The 12511-nt window shown below is 52.9% G+C and overlaps 1 protein-coding gene across 1 annotated transcript in view; it reads left to right on the top strand.

The window, feature by feature from the left end:
* The window catches only part of LAMA5 (laminin subunit alpha 5), a gene marked incomplete at its 5' end in the record, with an annotated part of 94643 nt that overhangs the window by 57065 nt on the left and 25067 nt on the right, over positions 1 to 12511 (top strand). Inside the window, 15 exons of the mRNA XM_082325699.1 lie at positions 115 to 252; positions 505 to 639; positions 1131 to 1265; positions 3179 to 3316; positions 3529 to 3581; positions 3776 to 3875; positions 4388 to 4440; positions 4843 to 4948; positions 5655 to 5754; positions 5952 to 6108; positions 7805 to 7943; positions 10740 to 10882; positions 10984 to 11090; positions 11825 to 11978; positions 12340 to 12500. Of these exons, the coding sequence (XP_082181825.1) occupies positions 115 to 252; positions 505 to 639; positions 1131 to 1265; positions 3179 to 3316; positions 3529 to 3581; positions 3776 to 3875; positions 4388 to 4440; positions 4843 to 4948; positions 5655 to 5754; positions 5952 to 6108; positions 7805 to 7943; positions 10740 to 10882; positions 10984 to 11090; positions 11825 to 11978; positions 12340 to 12500 (1819 nt within the window). The remainder of the gene's footprint in view (positions 1 to 114; positions 253 to 504; positions 640 to 1130; positions 1266 to 3178; positions 3317 to 3528; positions 3582 to 3775; positions 3876 to 4387; positions 4441 to 4842; positions 4949 to 5654; positions 5755 to 5951; positions 6109 to 7804; positions 7944 to 10739; positions 10883 to 10983; positions 11091 to 11824; positions 11979 to 12339; positions 12501 to 12511) is intronic.

Below are 12511 nucleotides of genomic sequence, written 5' to 3'. Positions count from 1 at the left end.
GGCTTCTCCAACGACTGCATTTCTTCCCCAGAGGAACAGGCACTCTGGTTCCTTTCTTAGGAAGGGGAAAGACTAAGAAGCTGTTTATCTACTAGAGCCCTTGTTGCTTTCCAGCCTGCCAGTGCTCCGGCCCCGGTCAGTACGATGGCACCTGTGACAGCGAGACAGGACAGTGTCTGTGTCGAGCAGGATTTGAAGGGCACTTGTGTAACCAGTGTGCTCCTGGCTACTTCAACTACCCTCTGTGCCAGCGTGCGTATCTGTCCTCCCGTGGGCCTGGGTGGGCACGCACAAAGCCAGAGTCTTCTGGCAGGGTTTTGGAAGAGGACTGGGAAGTGGTTTTGTGGGCGTTTTGGAGGATATATCCAAAGGGCAGAGATCGATGGTTGGAATGCTTAGAGCAGCACCTAAATGCCCATCTGAGAACCTCAGAAAAAAACCCATATTGCCATGAGCTTTGCCCCGTGCTCCCGGCACAGGGCAAACGGTTTCTCTCTGTTGCAGTATGTGGCTGCAGCGCGGTCGGGACGCTGCCGGGAGGCTGCGACTCTGTCGGGAGGTGTTTGTGCAGACCCGAGTTTGCTGGGCCGCGGTGCGAGCAGTGCAGCCCTGGGCACCACTCCTACCCCCACTGCTACGGTAAGGACGTTAACGTTCAGTTCCTGCTGGTCTGTCACCTTCTGAAAAACGTGCCTGTTTTTGCAAGACTTTGGTGTGTCTCAAAATCAAAACCCATGTGGTTTGCACTGTGGATTTGGCAGGCTTGTTCTGGAGGTCATGGATCATGCCAAAGCCTGGAAGACAAAGCTGGTTTTATTGGTCACACTTCCTCATCACAACCCCGCTGTGACCTGGTTTCTCAGCTTATGCCTTTTTTTGTCTTTTTAGTGCATTAAGCTACTAAACTGCTGAGGAACATTGAGTGGGCTGTAAAAAACTCTCAGTGGGATTTTCCTGGTATGGCCATGACTTTAGCTGAAAATATTCCCCATCTCTTCAGGAAATTAAGAATTAATTTAGTTCTGATGGAAGCGGCTAATTCCTGTGGGGCTGAATGACAATTCAGACCAGCAGTGGTTGGCCACGGATCACATGTGTCATCAGACTTATTGAGACTCCTGCTCTTACAGCTTGCTCCTGCGATTCCCGGGGTGCGGTGGACAACAACTGCAGCCCAACTGGCCAGTGCCGATGCCACACGAATTTTGCGGGACACACCTGCAACCAGTGTGCCCTGGGCTTCTATGGGTACCCCAGCTGCACACGTGAGTAACCACTGTCGGATCTCAGGGGATGGAAGGGAGTAGCTGCTGCTACTGGCTTTGTAATGGTTTTCCTTTCCATAACCTGTCTCCCAGGGTTGTATACAAATCTAGTTGGCTCTTCAGCAGGAATCAGTTTTCCTGTGCACAGTTCACCTGGCTATCTCATCTGACATGCGTGCTCTATAATGAGTAAACATCTCAAAGAAATGCTTCCCCAAAGGCCGTGTGGTTTGTCTCCCCCAGTTCATTCACTGTCACTAACAGCAGGAGCTTGGGTCTGCCTGCTCAGTTTGGAAATAAAACCCAGTCTGGACGTGTGGCCTCTAATCCAGCGACCTATTAAGAAACAGAGCTCCAGAGTATGACTTGGGGAGCAGCTGTGGTTCGGACTCTCTCTCTGAAAGCATTCTGTGCAGATGCACATAAAACACGTGCTGAATTGCATCTACCTATCCTCAGGCTCAAGTGCCTGCAGCCAGAGAGAGCAGGGCTCTGAGTGGGGTAAGCAAAGTCTCAAACTAGATGTTCGGATTATACCCTGGTGCCATAAGATGCTCCGATGTGGCTCACATGACACATCCAGGCTCTTCAGGGCTTATTCCACCTTTGTTCACGCCAATGCACAGGAGGAGCAACTGTGCTGAAACGGGTAGGAGTACAGTTGTGTAACAGGGTGAACAATGAGGATCAGGATTTGGGATTTCATGTCAGCCCCGAATGCAAGGTGTCTGCTGGCATGGTGAGAGCTTTGCATCTGCTTCGCTGGGCACTGCATCGCTCCTGGAACAGAGCTACTGGTGCCAGAGCTGAGCAATGCCTGTGGCAGGTGCCTGTGGCCCCAGATACTCCGAATAGCCCTCCCCAGCTCTGGGCAGAGTGTCCCCATCTCCTCCCTGTCGGCAGTCCGACTGGAAGCCAGATGTACTCTTATGTCTCCCAGCAAGAATTTACTGCTCATTAAAAAATAATCTGTGATACAATTTCCCTGAAGCAACAAAAGAGCATCATCACCCTCTTGCACCATACTAAATGTAGACGCCTGAGCTGCAGCCAGCTGGCAGAGCACTGCTTGCAAATGCTGATGCCGGCAATATGCCTTTGAAGAGGCTGGAGGCACAGATGAAATGGTCTCGCAGGAGTTCAGTACTCATTTAGTCACTTCTTTTTTTTTTTTTTGTCTCATAAGGCAGTGTCCAAACTGCAGAGCTGTAGAGGAGTCACAGCAAGGAAAGAAGAGGCGAACCTGATTTTATTTTTCTTCTATTCTGTTGTTTTATGAACAATGTTTTGCTGATAGCCAGTCTAGGGGTGTCAGCCTAAAACATCCCCTTTGGCGGGGATTTGAGGAGCGCTGTCTGGGCAAGGAGGCATGGGCAACTCCCTGGCAGCTCGCTGACCTTTCATGCGATAGGGCAGCAGGATCTCTACGTGCGTTTGCAGAGCCATTGCCCTGCCCTTGCCCTTGGCTGCCAGCAGCGCCATGGCTGTGTTGTCGGCCTCCTGACCGCGCACAACGTCTGCAGGGCAGACACTGATGGCCGAACACTGCTCTTAGGTGTTTGGGTGCAAATGGGCTTTTGTAGGGTCTCATCTGTCACTGGTTGCTGACCTTGTGGGGATGAGATCACACAGTCCCCTTTTCCTTATCCAGAACTTCTCCCTCCCTCCCAATATACACATAAAAGTATGTGAATAGGTGCGATAAACATTGCAGCTTCTATTGTTTTTCTTAAAAGATGGGGCGTTTTTAACCAAAAGCAAAGAATAAGCGTGTATGTTATTTATAACCCATGTTTCTGGCTGCTTTGATGGTGGTGAAGGTCAGGCAGACAAAAGAGGTTGTTGGTGGGAAGCCTTGAAGGCAGGAGTCCCTGTGCCCTGCGGCTCCAGCATCGCTCTCCCCTCTCTTGCAGCTTGCCAGTGCTCCCGGGAGGGCTCTCTGCACAGCACCTGCGAGCAGGAAACGGGGCAGTGCAGCTGCCGGCCCAGAGTGACGGGACTGCGCTGCGATAGCTGCGTGCCGGGCGCCTATGGATTTCCACACTGCGAAGGTAGCTCCCTTCTCCTCCCTGATCGGGGGGAATCCGGTGTCCTGGCACATAGCGGTGCGGTGCTGGTAAACGACAGAATCATAGAATAGTTTGGGTTGGAATGGGCTTATCATCCCCCAAGAGCTTTGCAAGGGAAGAAATAACCCCCTTTAGGAACAGCTGGGGTGTGAGCTCTCTCTTTATAAATCCCTCCTTGTGCCTCTCTTTTCTAGTGGGCACCTGTAACCCAGCAGGGTTGGTGACTGCAGATCCCTCGCTGGCCCCGGTGAGTATGAAATGAACCCACCAACCCCTGAAGGCCATTTCTGTGTGATCCCCCTCTTTTACTCACTTTGGGCCAAGTCCTTCCTTAAGCGCAGCCTGAAAGCAGCCATTACCCACGCCAGAGCAGCAGACACCATGTTCAGCCACCGTGCTGCAAATTCTCACCTGCTCTTTTCTCCCCCTCCCTTTCCCTAGGGCTCCTGCGCGTGTCGGGCGTACGTTGAAGGCCCAGCTTGCGACAGATGCAAGCCCTTATACTGGAACCTGACTCCAGAGAACCCCTACGGCTGCATGAGTAAGGAAATGGCATTTGCATGGCCCCAAAAAGTCCCCTCCATGCTGTAATGGTGTCAGACCCAAACCTAAGCCACTGGGGACCGTCACTGCTGGATGGAAGTGATACCCTTCCTTCCTTCTTCACCTTGAAGTGACATGTCAAAGCTGGAGTGCTCTGGGTAACCCCCACTTGAAGAGGGGAAAGACTGGAGCCTGGAGCTTTTTGCTTGGGATGAAATACAGGGCTCATGCAGTGAGTTGTGTCATTCTCAGCCCTCCCTGCAGACTTTGCACACTTACGTTTTCATGGCCAAATGTGCAGAAAAGGCAAATGTCTTTGGCAGTTGTCCTCAACAGTAACTGTGCAAAATTAAATGTGAACCCTTGTGCAGTGCTACCCTCTACTTGACCAGTTCTCAGCTCCTTTTACCCTAGCCGATGTCCTCTGGTGTCGTGTGGGTATTGTCCCCCATCAGGCTTCTCAGGGGCTGATTGATCTTCCGGCTTTCTTGTTCATCTCCCTCTCTCCAGGCTGCAAGTGCAATACCAAGGGCACCATCAGCGGAATCGCAGAGTGCCAGCAGGTGGGTTTGCTCCTCTCTGCCTCCAGGCACCTCCAAGCGTGTGCTGTGTTGGGAGTGTTTCAGCTCCGGCTCTCCCAGCAGCTGCTGGAGAGGCCTGTCCTGACGCTGAGCTCTCAAACGTTGCACCACAATCTGGGCTTGTGTAAGAACATAGGATTAAGACCTGTCATAAATTAGGCACCTAAATATTTCTGGGTCTGGCCCAGGATCCCTGGATTTTTGTTTGCCTGCTTTGTTGGGTAATTTAACTTATCTGGCCCACCCATGCGCAGGAAGCAGTGTAGAGCTTGAAGCTCCAAATGCTTCTCCAGTGTCTCAGACTAGGACCCAAATAACTGAGAAACAGCTTGGCCGTGACGAGCAACGGGAGGGAATGAGCTTCCATGCCTGCTTCTCTCCTAGGGCAACGGGCAGTGTTTCTGCAAACCGAACATCTGTGGCCAGTTCTGCTCGGCGTGCAAAGATGGCTACTTCAATATGGAGAACGCAAATTACTTTGGCTGCCAAGGTGAGCCCCCTTCATGATGTGTTGGGTGAAGGAGGGGGGCCACAAGCAGCTCTGCATATACCAACTGACTGTGGGCTTTGGAGAGAAAGGGCAGGAGATGTCCCACTTCTTGCCTTTGATCATACCATGGCCCAGAGCAGGGGCTGGGTCTTGCTGTGGATCTGGAGACCTGGGTTCACACTTTTGTCACCGTTGGACAGAGGTCTGCCAGGCTGGGGAATGAAAGGCCAGGAAAGGTGCCCCTTTGGGTGCCAGAAACTGGTGTGTTTTAACCGCTGGCTGTGACCTTGCAGCTCTACCTCTTCCTCCTGTTGGGAGCAGGTGGGCACGGACGTGTGGGGTTGGCTGCTCTCCATCATGCCCATGGGCAGCAGGGAGGGAGGAGATCCGGCCACTCTCAGACGGCCCACGTGGTGCTGGCAGGGCTGGGAAGAGGGAGCAAGGCTGCTGCTGGCAGCAGGGCTGCGGCGGCCAGCCATGAGGGTTTGCAGACCTAGTTCCTCCCGCAGCCGTCAGCTGTCTGGAAATAGCTCGGCGCTGAGGTGGAGAGGAGCTGATCCAAGTGGGGCCAGGGCCAATATGAAAACAGATACAATGGAATAAAAATAACGGCCCCAGCCTCCCCGCCCGCTGGGACGCGCCTTTGATTAGTGACCAGGCGCTCGTTAGCGTGGCGGGAATGTAAACAGGCGCTTCCTGCCCACAGGCTGCCGGTGTGACGTCGGCGGGTCCCTGGGGCCATCCTGCGAGGAGCGGAGCGGAGCCTGTCGCTGCCGGCAGAGCACACGCGGCCCCACCTGCACCCAGTAAGCTGCTAGCGGGAGATGCACCTTGGGGTGCTGCGCTTTCTGTTCACTCCCTCCGGAATGGTGTCCTCGGCCACCATGAGGATGGGGACCTCATCATCTGGGCTGCTGTCACATCAGCCGTGTGCCTGGTGGAGGTGTCCTCTTACCTCTCCCTCCAGGTAGCCCAGCAGGTAACAGTGCCCTCTCTTCCCCAGACCCGTGCGGGACCATTATTTCCCTGACCTTCACCACTTGAAATTTGAGCTGGAGGAAGGCACCACGCCGGCCGGGAGGCCTGTGCGGTTCGGCTACAACCCCCTGGAGTTTGAGGGCTTCAGCTGGCGAGGATACGCACAGATGTCCTCCATCCAGGTACGCCTGGTGTCTCCATCCCAGCCCGGCTCCCCCTGGGGAGGATGCAGCCAGTGGAGGACTGATGTGCTTTTGGCACACATCTTTCACCCCAAGTGCTTCTCAGCCCTCCAAAGTCACATGATGGCCAACATAAACAGCACAGTGTATATATAGCCTGTTTGCGCAGATATTTCCTGTAGTGCTGGGGATGGCATAGACTGATGAGGGGAAAGATCCTAAATTGGGAATCCCCTGACATCCTAATCCAGTTAGACAAAGGTGGTAGCTTGGTGATTACTTACAGGGATGTCTATAAACACTGTCTTTGGGTTTCCTTGCGACTCTTTCATCTGACTCTGCTCTTTTCCTGCAACTCTCTGCATAATCTTCCCTCTCTTTTCCAAAAATAAATTAGCTCCTCCTTACCTGCCATGTTCGGCTTGGACCTCTTGTTACCGTTCTGCCTCTGCTCTTGCTGTTAGATGGTTTGCTGTAACGATGGTTTACACTAACCTGGAGTTGCCCTAGCCCTAGAAGTGAAGCCATTTCATCTGTTGACCCTTTTTTCTCCTCGGTGGATTCTTCTGCATGGCCCCTGCGGAAGTGTTGCCTGTGCGTGTGTGTTTGGGGATGGGGTGCAGGGCAGCAATTCTCTGACAGTCTTGTCCCATGTAAGATGTTCCTTATTCTGGTGCGTGTACTTTCAATTTTCTTTGCTTTTTCATGCTTAGGTAAAATAACAGAGGGGCCAAATGTGTTAGCCATTTCCCATTGAATTTGTAGGTAGGAGCTAAGCAACTAACTCCTGTAGGCACACTTGAGAAAACCCCAGCCTTCAAGCTTAAGGATGGAGCTCATGCTCAAGCGCATGGCTTTTGTTTTGCATCCAGTGTTGGCATTTGAGATAGAAATAGGCCTTGACAGAAGGGCTAGCACATGGCTTTCTGCTGGCAGGTCTCACCTGTAGTCTCCTCTCTGCAAGACCCTTCCAGTTTGCTCTCCAGTGGGAAGCTTCAAGGAACACACAGCCCTCCTTAGGAGCCTCCCTGGGCAGACCCCAGCTTTGCCCTGTAGGCAGGAGGGTATTTAAGCAGGTGCTTAGATCTCTTTGAAATGGGTAGGACTTAAGTATCTGCTTAACTGGAATCTTTCTGAACAGGTCTAGGCAGGAGGGTTGATGTGCCCATCAGTGGCCCATTGCCTTAGCACCTCTAGTCCTTAGCGTTGCCAGTTCCGAGGCACCATCTCCATTTGCAGCCTTCTCTGTAGGCATCTGGGCAGAGCCCCGTAAACACAAGGGCAGGCGCTTCAGCATTTGGTACCTCCTGGCTGGTTATGGCACACTAAGCCCAAAAGCAACATGCCGATAACAAAAGCAAGAACTTCTTAAAACCTTTCCTCTGGCATGGCGTGTGCCCCAGGGATAGCCGAACCTCCCTGCTGTGCCACAGCATCTTCCAGATGTGAGCAGAGCCTTTCCACCCCCTTCCCGTAGGCAGGTTGCTCCCTCGGTGACTGGCCCCAAAAGGGACAGCGTCGCGAGGCGTCCGTGCCGTGACTGTGCAGCAGGGCCGGTGTGCTTGTCTCCTCCTTGCGCTGTGGCATGTTGCTTTGGGAGCAGTGAGCCGAGCGGCTGCGCTTGGGCTGGTAGCTGTCGGCGGTGGAGGTAATTGAAGGTGTGCTCTGCTTCTCTCCCCTTTCTCTCTCCCACCAGCCCAAGGTAGTGGTGACTCTCAATGTGACCTCCCCCGACCTCTTCCGCCTCGTCTTCCGCTACGTCAGCCGGGGGCCCGCCAGTGTGGAAGGGAGGGTCTCGGTCGTTGAGGAAGGAAGGTTTAATGTTTGTGGCAACTGTAAGTGCATTTTTCACTTCTAGACTAACTCAGAGCATCCCACGCTGCGACACTGCTCCTCTGCCCCTTCTCCTGCCCCAGGTGTGCCCATCCCAGGTGTGCCCATCCCAAGTGTGCTCGTCTCAGGTGGCCGGCCAGAGCCGTGCCGTGGGATGGCGAGGGAGGGGGAAGAGAGGCAGGCAGGCAGGCAGGCAGACAGGCGGGTACGGCTCTCCCGCAGAGCGGGTGGGCGGTCAGGAGCTGGCCCCCCAGTGACGTGTGCCCCATGTGCTTTTTTGCTTTTTGCAGAATAAAATCAGAGTCTCTGTAGACGTGAAGGAGGCAGAGCTCTATCTGTTCCATGTCATCCTGAGGTATATTAATTCAGGAGGGGCCACTGTGTATGGCAAAATTACAGCTTATCAGCCACGAAGGAGAGGTAAGGATCCCAGACTGCTCTGCTCCCCTGCACCATCGCCACCTCCTCCCCATCCCAGGCAACCTTCTGCATCATCCTTTCCAGAAGACACTTCCATATGGCTTTACCCATTAGTCCTGCCCTTCCAATTGAAAGGCTGATTTGAGTTTGCAGCCCCCTTTATTTAACAAAGCAGCAGCGAGCTGGCCCCCAGTCCTGGGGCTGTGCACTGAGGACTGTTATCAGCCAGGCTGGTGTGAGATAAGGCTATCGTATGCTTCGATACAACCTTTCCAGCATGGGACAAGATCACCCCAGTGCCCCAGGCAGAACTGAGCTGAGTTTCCACAAAACCAGAATGGGCCAAGTGCTGGGAACTGGATCCAAACTTTGGCAGCTGGACATGGTTTTATTTCGCAGGTGCCTTCATGTGGCAGTCTTGCCCTTGCCTTGCGCTTCTCCCAAACCGGGCTGCTGGCTTCACACATGGCGTGGGGTTTGGAAGTGGTGTGGAATTCCACGTGTTATACAGGCATTGCACTCTCGTGCAATGTCTTCTCATCAAGCCATGAGCTGCTGGAGAAGAAGAGCCACTAAAAGATGGCTGAACAAGCCTAGAGACCTGGACAACAAATATTCTGGGAATCAAAATGAGCAAGACTGCATGGGGACAGAACTGAGGCCATGCAAGTGCCCTAATGGGTGGTTGGCTGATTGATTTTACCCCTTTGGGTGCTACAGCCACAGCATCCTGCTGAAGCTCTTCCTCTGGACCATATGTGCACAGCACAAGGCTGTTGACACCAGCTACCTAATTTATCAGTGTGTGAAGTTCTCCTCTGTCTTGAATTGACATAGAAAGTGTTTTGTCTTTGATGTGATACACAAGCTTTGAAACGGCAAGATACTATTTTTCTACTTTTTTTTTGAGGGGAAAAATAGCTGGTTATTTTTATGGCCAGTCATATTACGCAGCAGAAAGACAAGAGAAGTGTGAGCCGTGCTCAGGCTTTAGGATCCCACCAAAGGTCAGGAAGTGTTTAATCTGTCCTGTCGAGCAGCAGAGCCCATTTGCCTTATAACGTGCTTCCCTCCTTGCTTAGAAGCAACGTTTGATTTTTCTAGTGCTAAAGGTAAGCTGCCAGACTGAGGCACCAGCAGTGGGATCTGGGAGGGCAGCTTCCTTGATAGGCCAGATCAGCTCCAGAAATGCTGAGCCACCTTCTGCCTGGGTGGAATGGGCTTCACACGGTAAAGGACAAGCAGCCTGGAAAGAAGATAAGTTGGAAGATGCGGCTTGCAAAAAGGGAAGCCTTTTCCGAGTGTATGATTTGCAGACCAGTTTCTCCCACCCCACCTCCAGAAGCCATCTCAGTTTGAGTTGTGTATCGTCTCAAAGGGATGTGAAACTTGAGCTTGTCAAGAAATCTACCCCATTGCCTGTTCAGGGAAATCTCTTCATTCCTTGCATCCTCACCTCTGCTTCCCATCTGAGAAAGCAAGGGCTTGGCCTCAGCTGATGCCAGGCATGTCGCAGAGCTAGCACACATGGGAAGGGGCTGACCCATCCCAGCAGTAGCACAAGCCCTTGCTTTAGCTTCTGCATTATGCCTGGATGTCCGTGTACCACACCAGGACAGTCAGCGTGCCACATTCCCTACTTTCTCTTCGTCTCATCTGCTCGCCATACGCGGTGAATCCCTCTCGCTCCTCAGACTGCTAGACAGGCAGGCAGTCTGCTTCTAGGTGCTGTATCGTTATTACATCCAAAGTTAATGAATTCAAAGTTTATGGGACTGTATCACCTGAGCCAAGGAACTGTTCAACAGCAGGAGGATCAGGCCTTAAACCCGTTCTGTCCTATCAGTTAAAATTACTGTCTGAATCTCGGGTGCAGAGTCTGTGGCTGCAAGAAAGACAGGAGCACAGCTTGAGGGTCTGAGAGTTTGCCAGAAGACAGGTATCTCGCCTGTGGAGCTGGAGTCAGAATCTCCCTAAGGGAGAATGTATCTGGGTGATTCTTTTTGTCTGTCTCAGAATAAATTCTTCACAGATGAGTTCCTTCCTTCTCTAGCTGGCAAAACACTCCTTGGCGTGCAATACTCCATGCTTTGCAGTCTGGGGATGCAGAGCACACTGTGAGAGCTGCGGATTAGCACTAAGGATTGCAGTGATTTATTTTTTTTTCTCCCATTAAGCTACTGAGTAGATTCAGAGTGGATGTCTCTGTTACAGGACAGTGTGGGATTGTGGTGCATCTGCTACAGCAGCGCCGAGAGAGCAGGAGCCCGGGGCTCCCCGCTGCACTACAGAGCTGCTTCCCTGAGCGTAGCCTCCTATTTGCAGCCCCAGGTTTTCCATCCCAGTCCCTTCACAGCCTCTCATCCCTCCCGCTCCAGGTACAGAGCAGACCAAGCAGATTGTCTTTGCTCCCAGCACGGAGCCAGCCTTTGTCACCGTCCCCCAGAACAGCTTTGGGGAGCCCTTCGTACTCAACCCCAACACCTGGTCTCTGGTTGTTGAAGCAGAGGGTGTGCTCCTGGTAAGGACTAGGCCCTGTGCTCTATCTGCCACAGGGGGCTTCAACAGCTCCCTGGGGGCAAGGGTCCCAAACATAACCGACTCTCCCATCTCTCCTCCTAGGACTATCTGGTTTTGCTACCCAGCTCGTACTATGAAGCTCCTATACTGCAGCTAAAGGTCACGGAGCCATGTACCTACCAGCCGTCCCCAGAACAAGCCACCCAGAAGTAAGGATCTCCATGTCTTTGTGCTGTGTGGGATGTACTCAGCTCCTCTTGGCCTGGGGTTAAGAAATATATACAGCCCACACTCTGGGAGGGTCTGGACGCACTAAAACTGCTTAGTGGAGCACTTTGCCGTGGTTGATAAAGCCTGCTGAACCTGCACTGTCCCAGAAAGCCAACGCGTAGATCTCCTCATCCACGGCACAGTCAGTCAGTGTGTTCTCATGGACCCTGAAGGGCCAACTCACCCAGTAAGACCATAGCTCTCTCCTCTGCTAGGCTGGGTTCCCAGTGCCAGGTTGTATGTTAGTCAACAGCCCTGGAAAACGGCTACAATGAGTTAGGTCTTGCTGGACTATTTAAAATGAATGGGCAGAGTCTGGTAGTGCTTAAAGCATCTCTGTGCATCTGCTTGCTCTGCCCAGGACCTCTGTCCATCTTGGCAGAAAGGCTGGTTGGGCTCTGGACACCAGTTGTCCCCTCCACTATAGCAATGGTCCCCAGGATAAAGCATATTGCAAGGGGAGAAGCTTTTTGTTGCTACTGCCACCATGGGTCCTATAATACAGAATCTCTTGTTCCACCCTAACCAGAGATGTTCCTTTGGGCAGTGGAGCCTTCACGTTGGACCAAAGCCTTTTGCAAATCTTGCTGGGATAAGGCTGCACGGGTGCTCTCGGTTCTTACAATCGTGATGTAACAACGACACTTTGCAATTTTTTCCTTAATGTTTTTAGCTGCCTCTTGTATAAGTACCTGTCCGTGGACGGCTTCCCTGCTGCGTCAGGGGTGGATGCGGTGTGCAGGCTGGACAACCGGTTACCCAGAGTGTGTCCCACAGAGCAGCTCAGCCCCTCCCATCCCCGGATGGCATCATGCAGCGGCAGTGATGTGAGTGGCACTTCTCTTTCATCCCTCGCATGGGCACTGCGGCACTCATCCCTTTGCTCCCACCGTCTGGTGCTTTACATACACCCGGGCAGGTTGGCAGAAGGGTTTTGCACCCAGGTACACCCCACTGTTGTCCCATCAATCTTGCAGCTGTGTGCTTGCGTACCCTGTTGTTCAAGGCACCCAAAAGCAGTGTCACACATGCAAAGGGCTTGCGAGGGCACGCATGGTATCTGGTAAGAGTTAGCCCGCTGTCCGCTCAGCTGCAGAGGAGGCTGGTTTGTAGCACAGGCATCCTGAACGCGCTCACTACGGGGAGTGGGATGGGAGACCCTCACTCAGTCATCTCTCTGTCCTCCAGGTGGAAGTCCAGCTCTCCTTGCCTATTGCCCAGCCTGGGAAATACGTGCTGGTGGTGGAGTACGCCAACACCAATGCTTTGCAGATGGTGGGCATTGCTGTGAGCTCGCCACACTTAGCCATGCAGCAGGCCACATTCATCTTCTACCCGTGTGTCTACAGGTATGGTCAGC

This window comes from Platalea leucorodia (assembly GCF_965183815.1).
Source record: "Platalea leucorodia genome assembly, chromosome: 13".
NCBI lineage: Eukaryota > Metazoa > Chordata > Aves > Pelecaniformes > Threskiornithidae > Platalea > Platalea leucorodia.
Note: the sequence above shows the minus strand (reverse complement) of the source record. Positions and strands in the feature narration are given on the sequence as shown.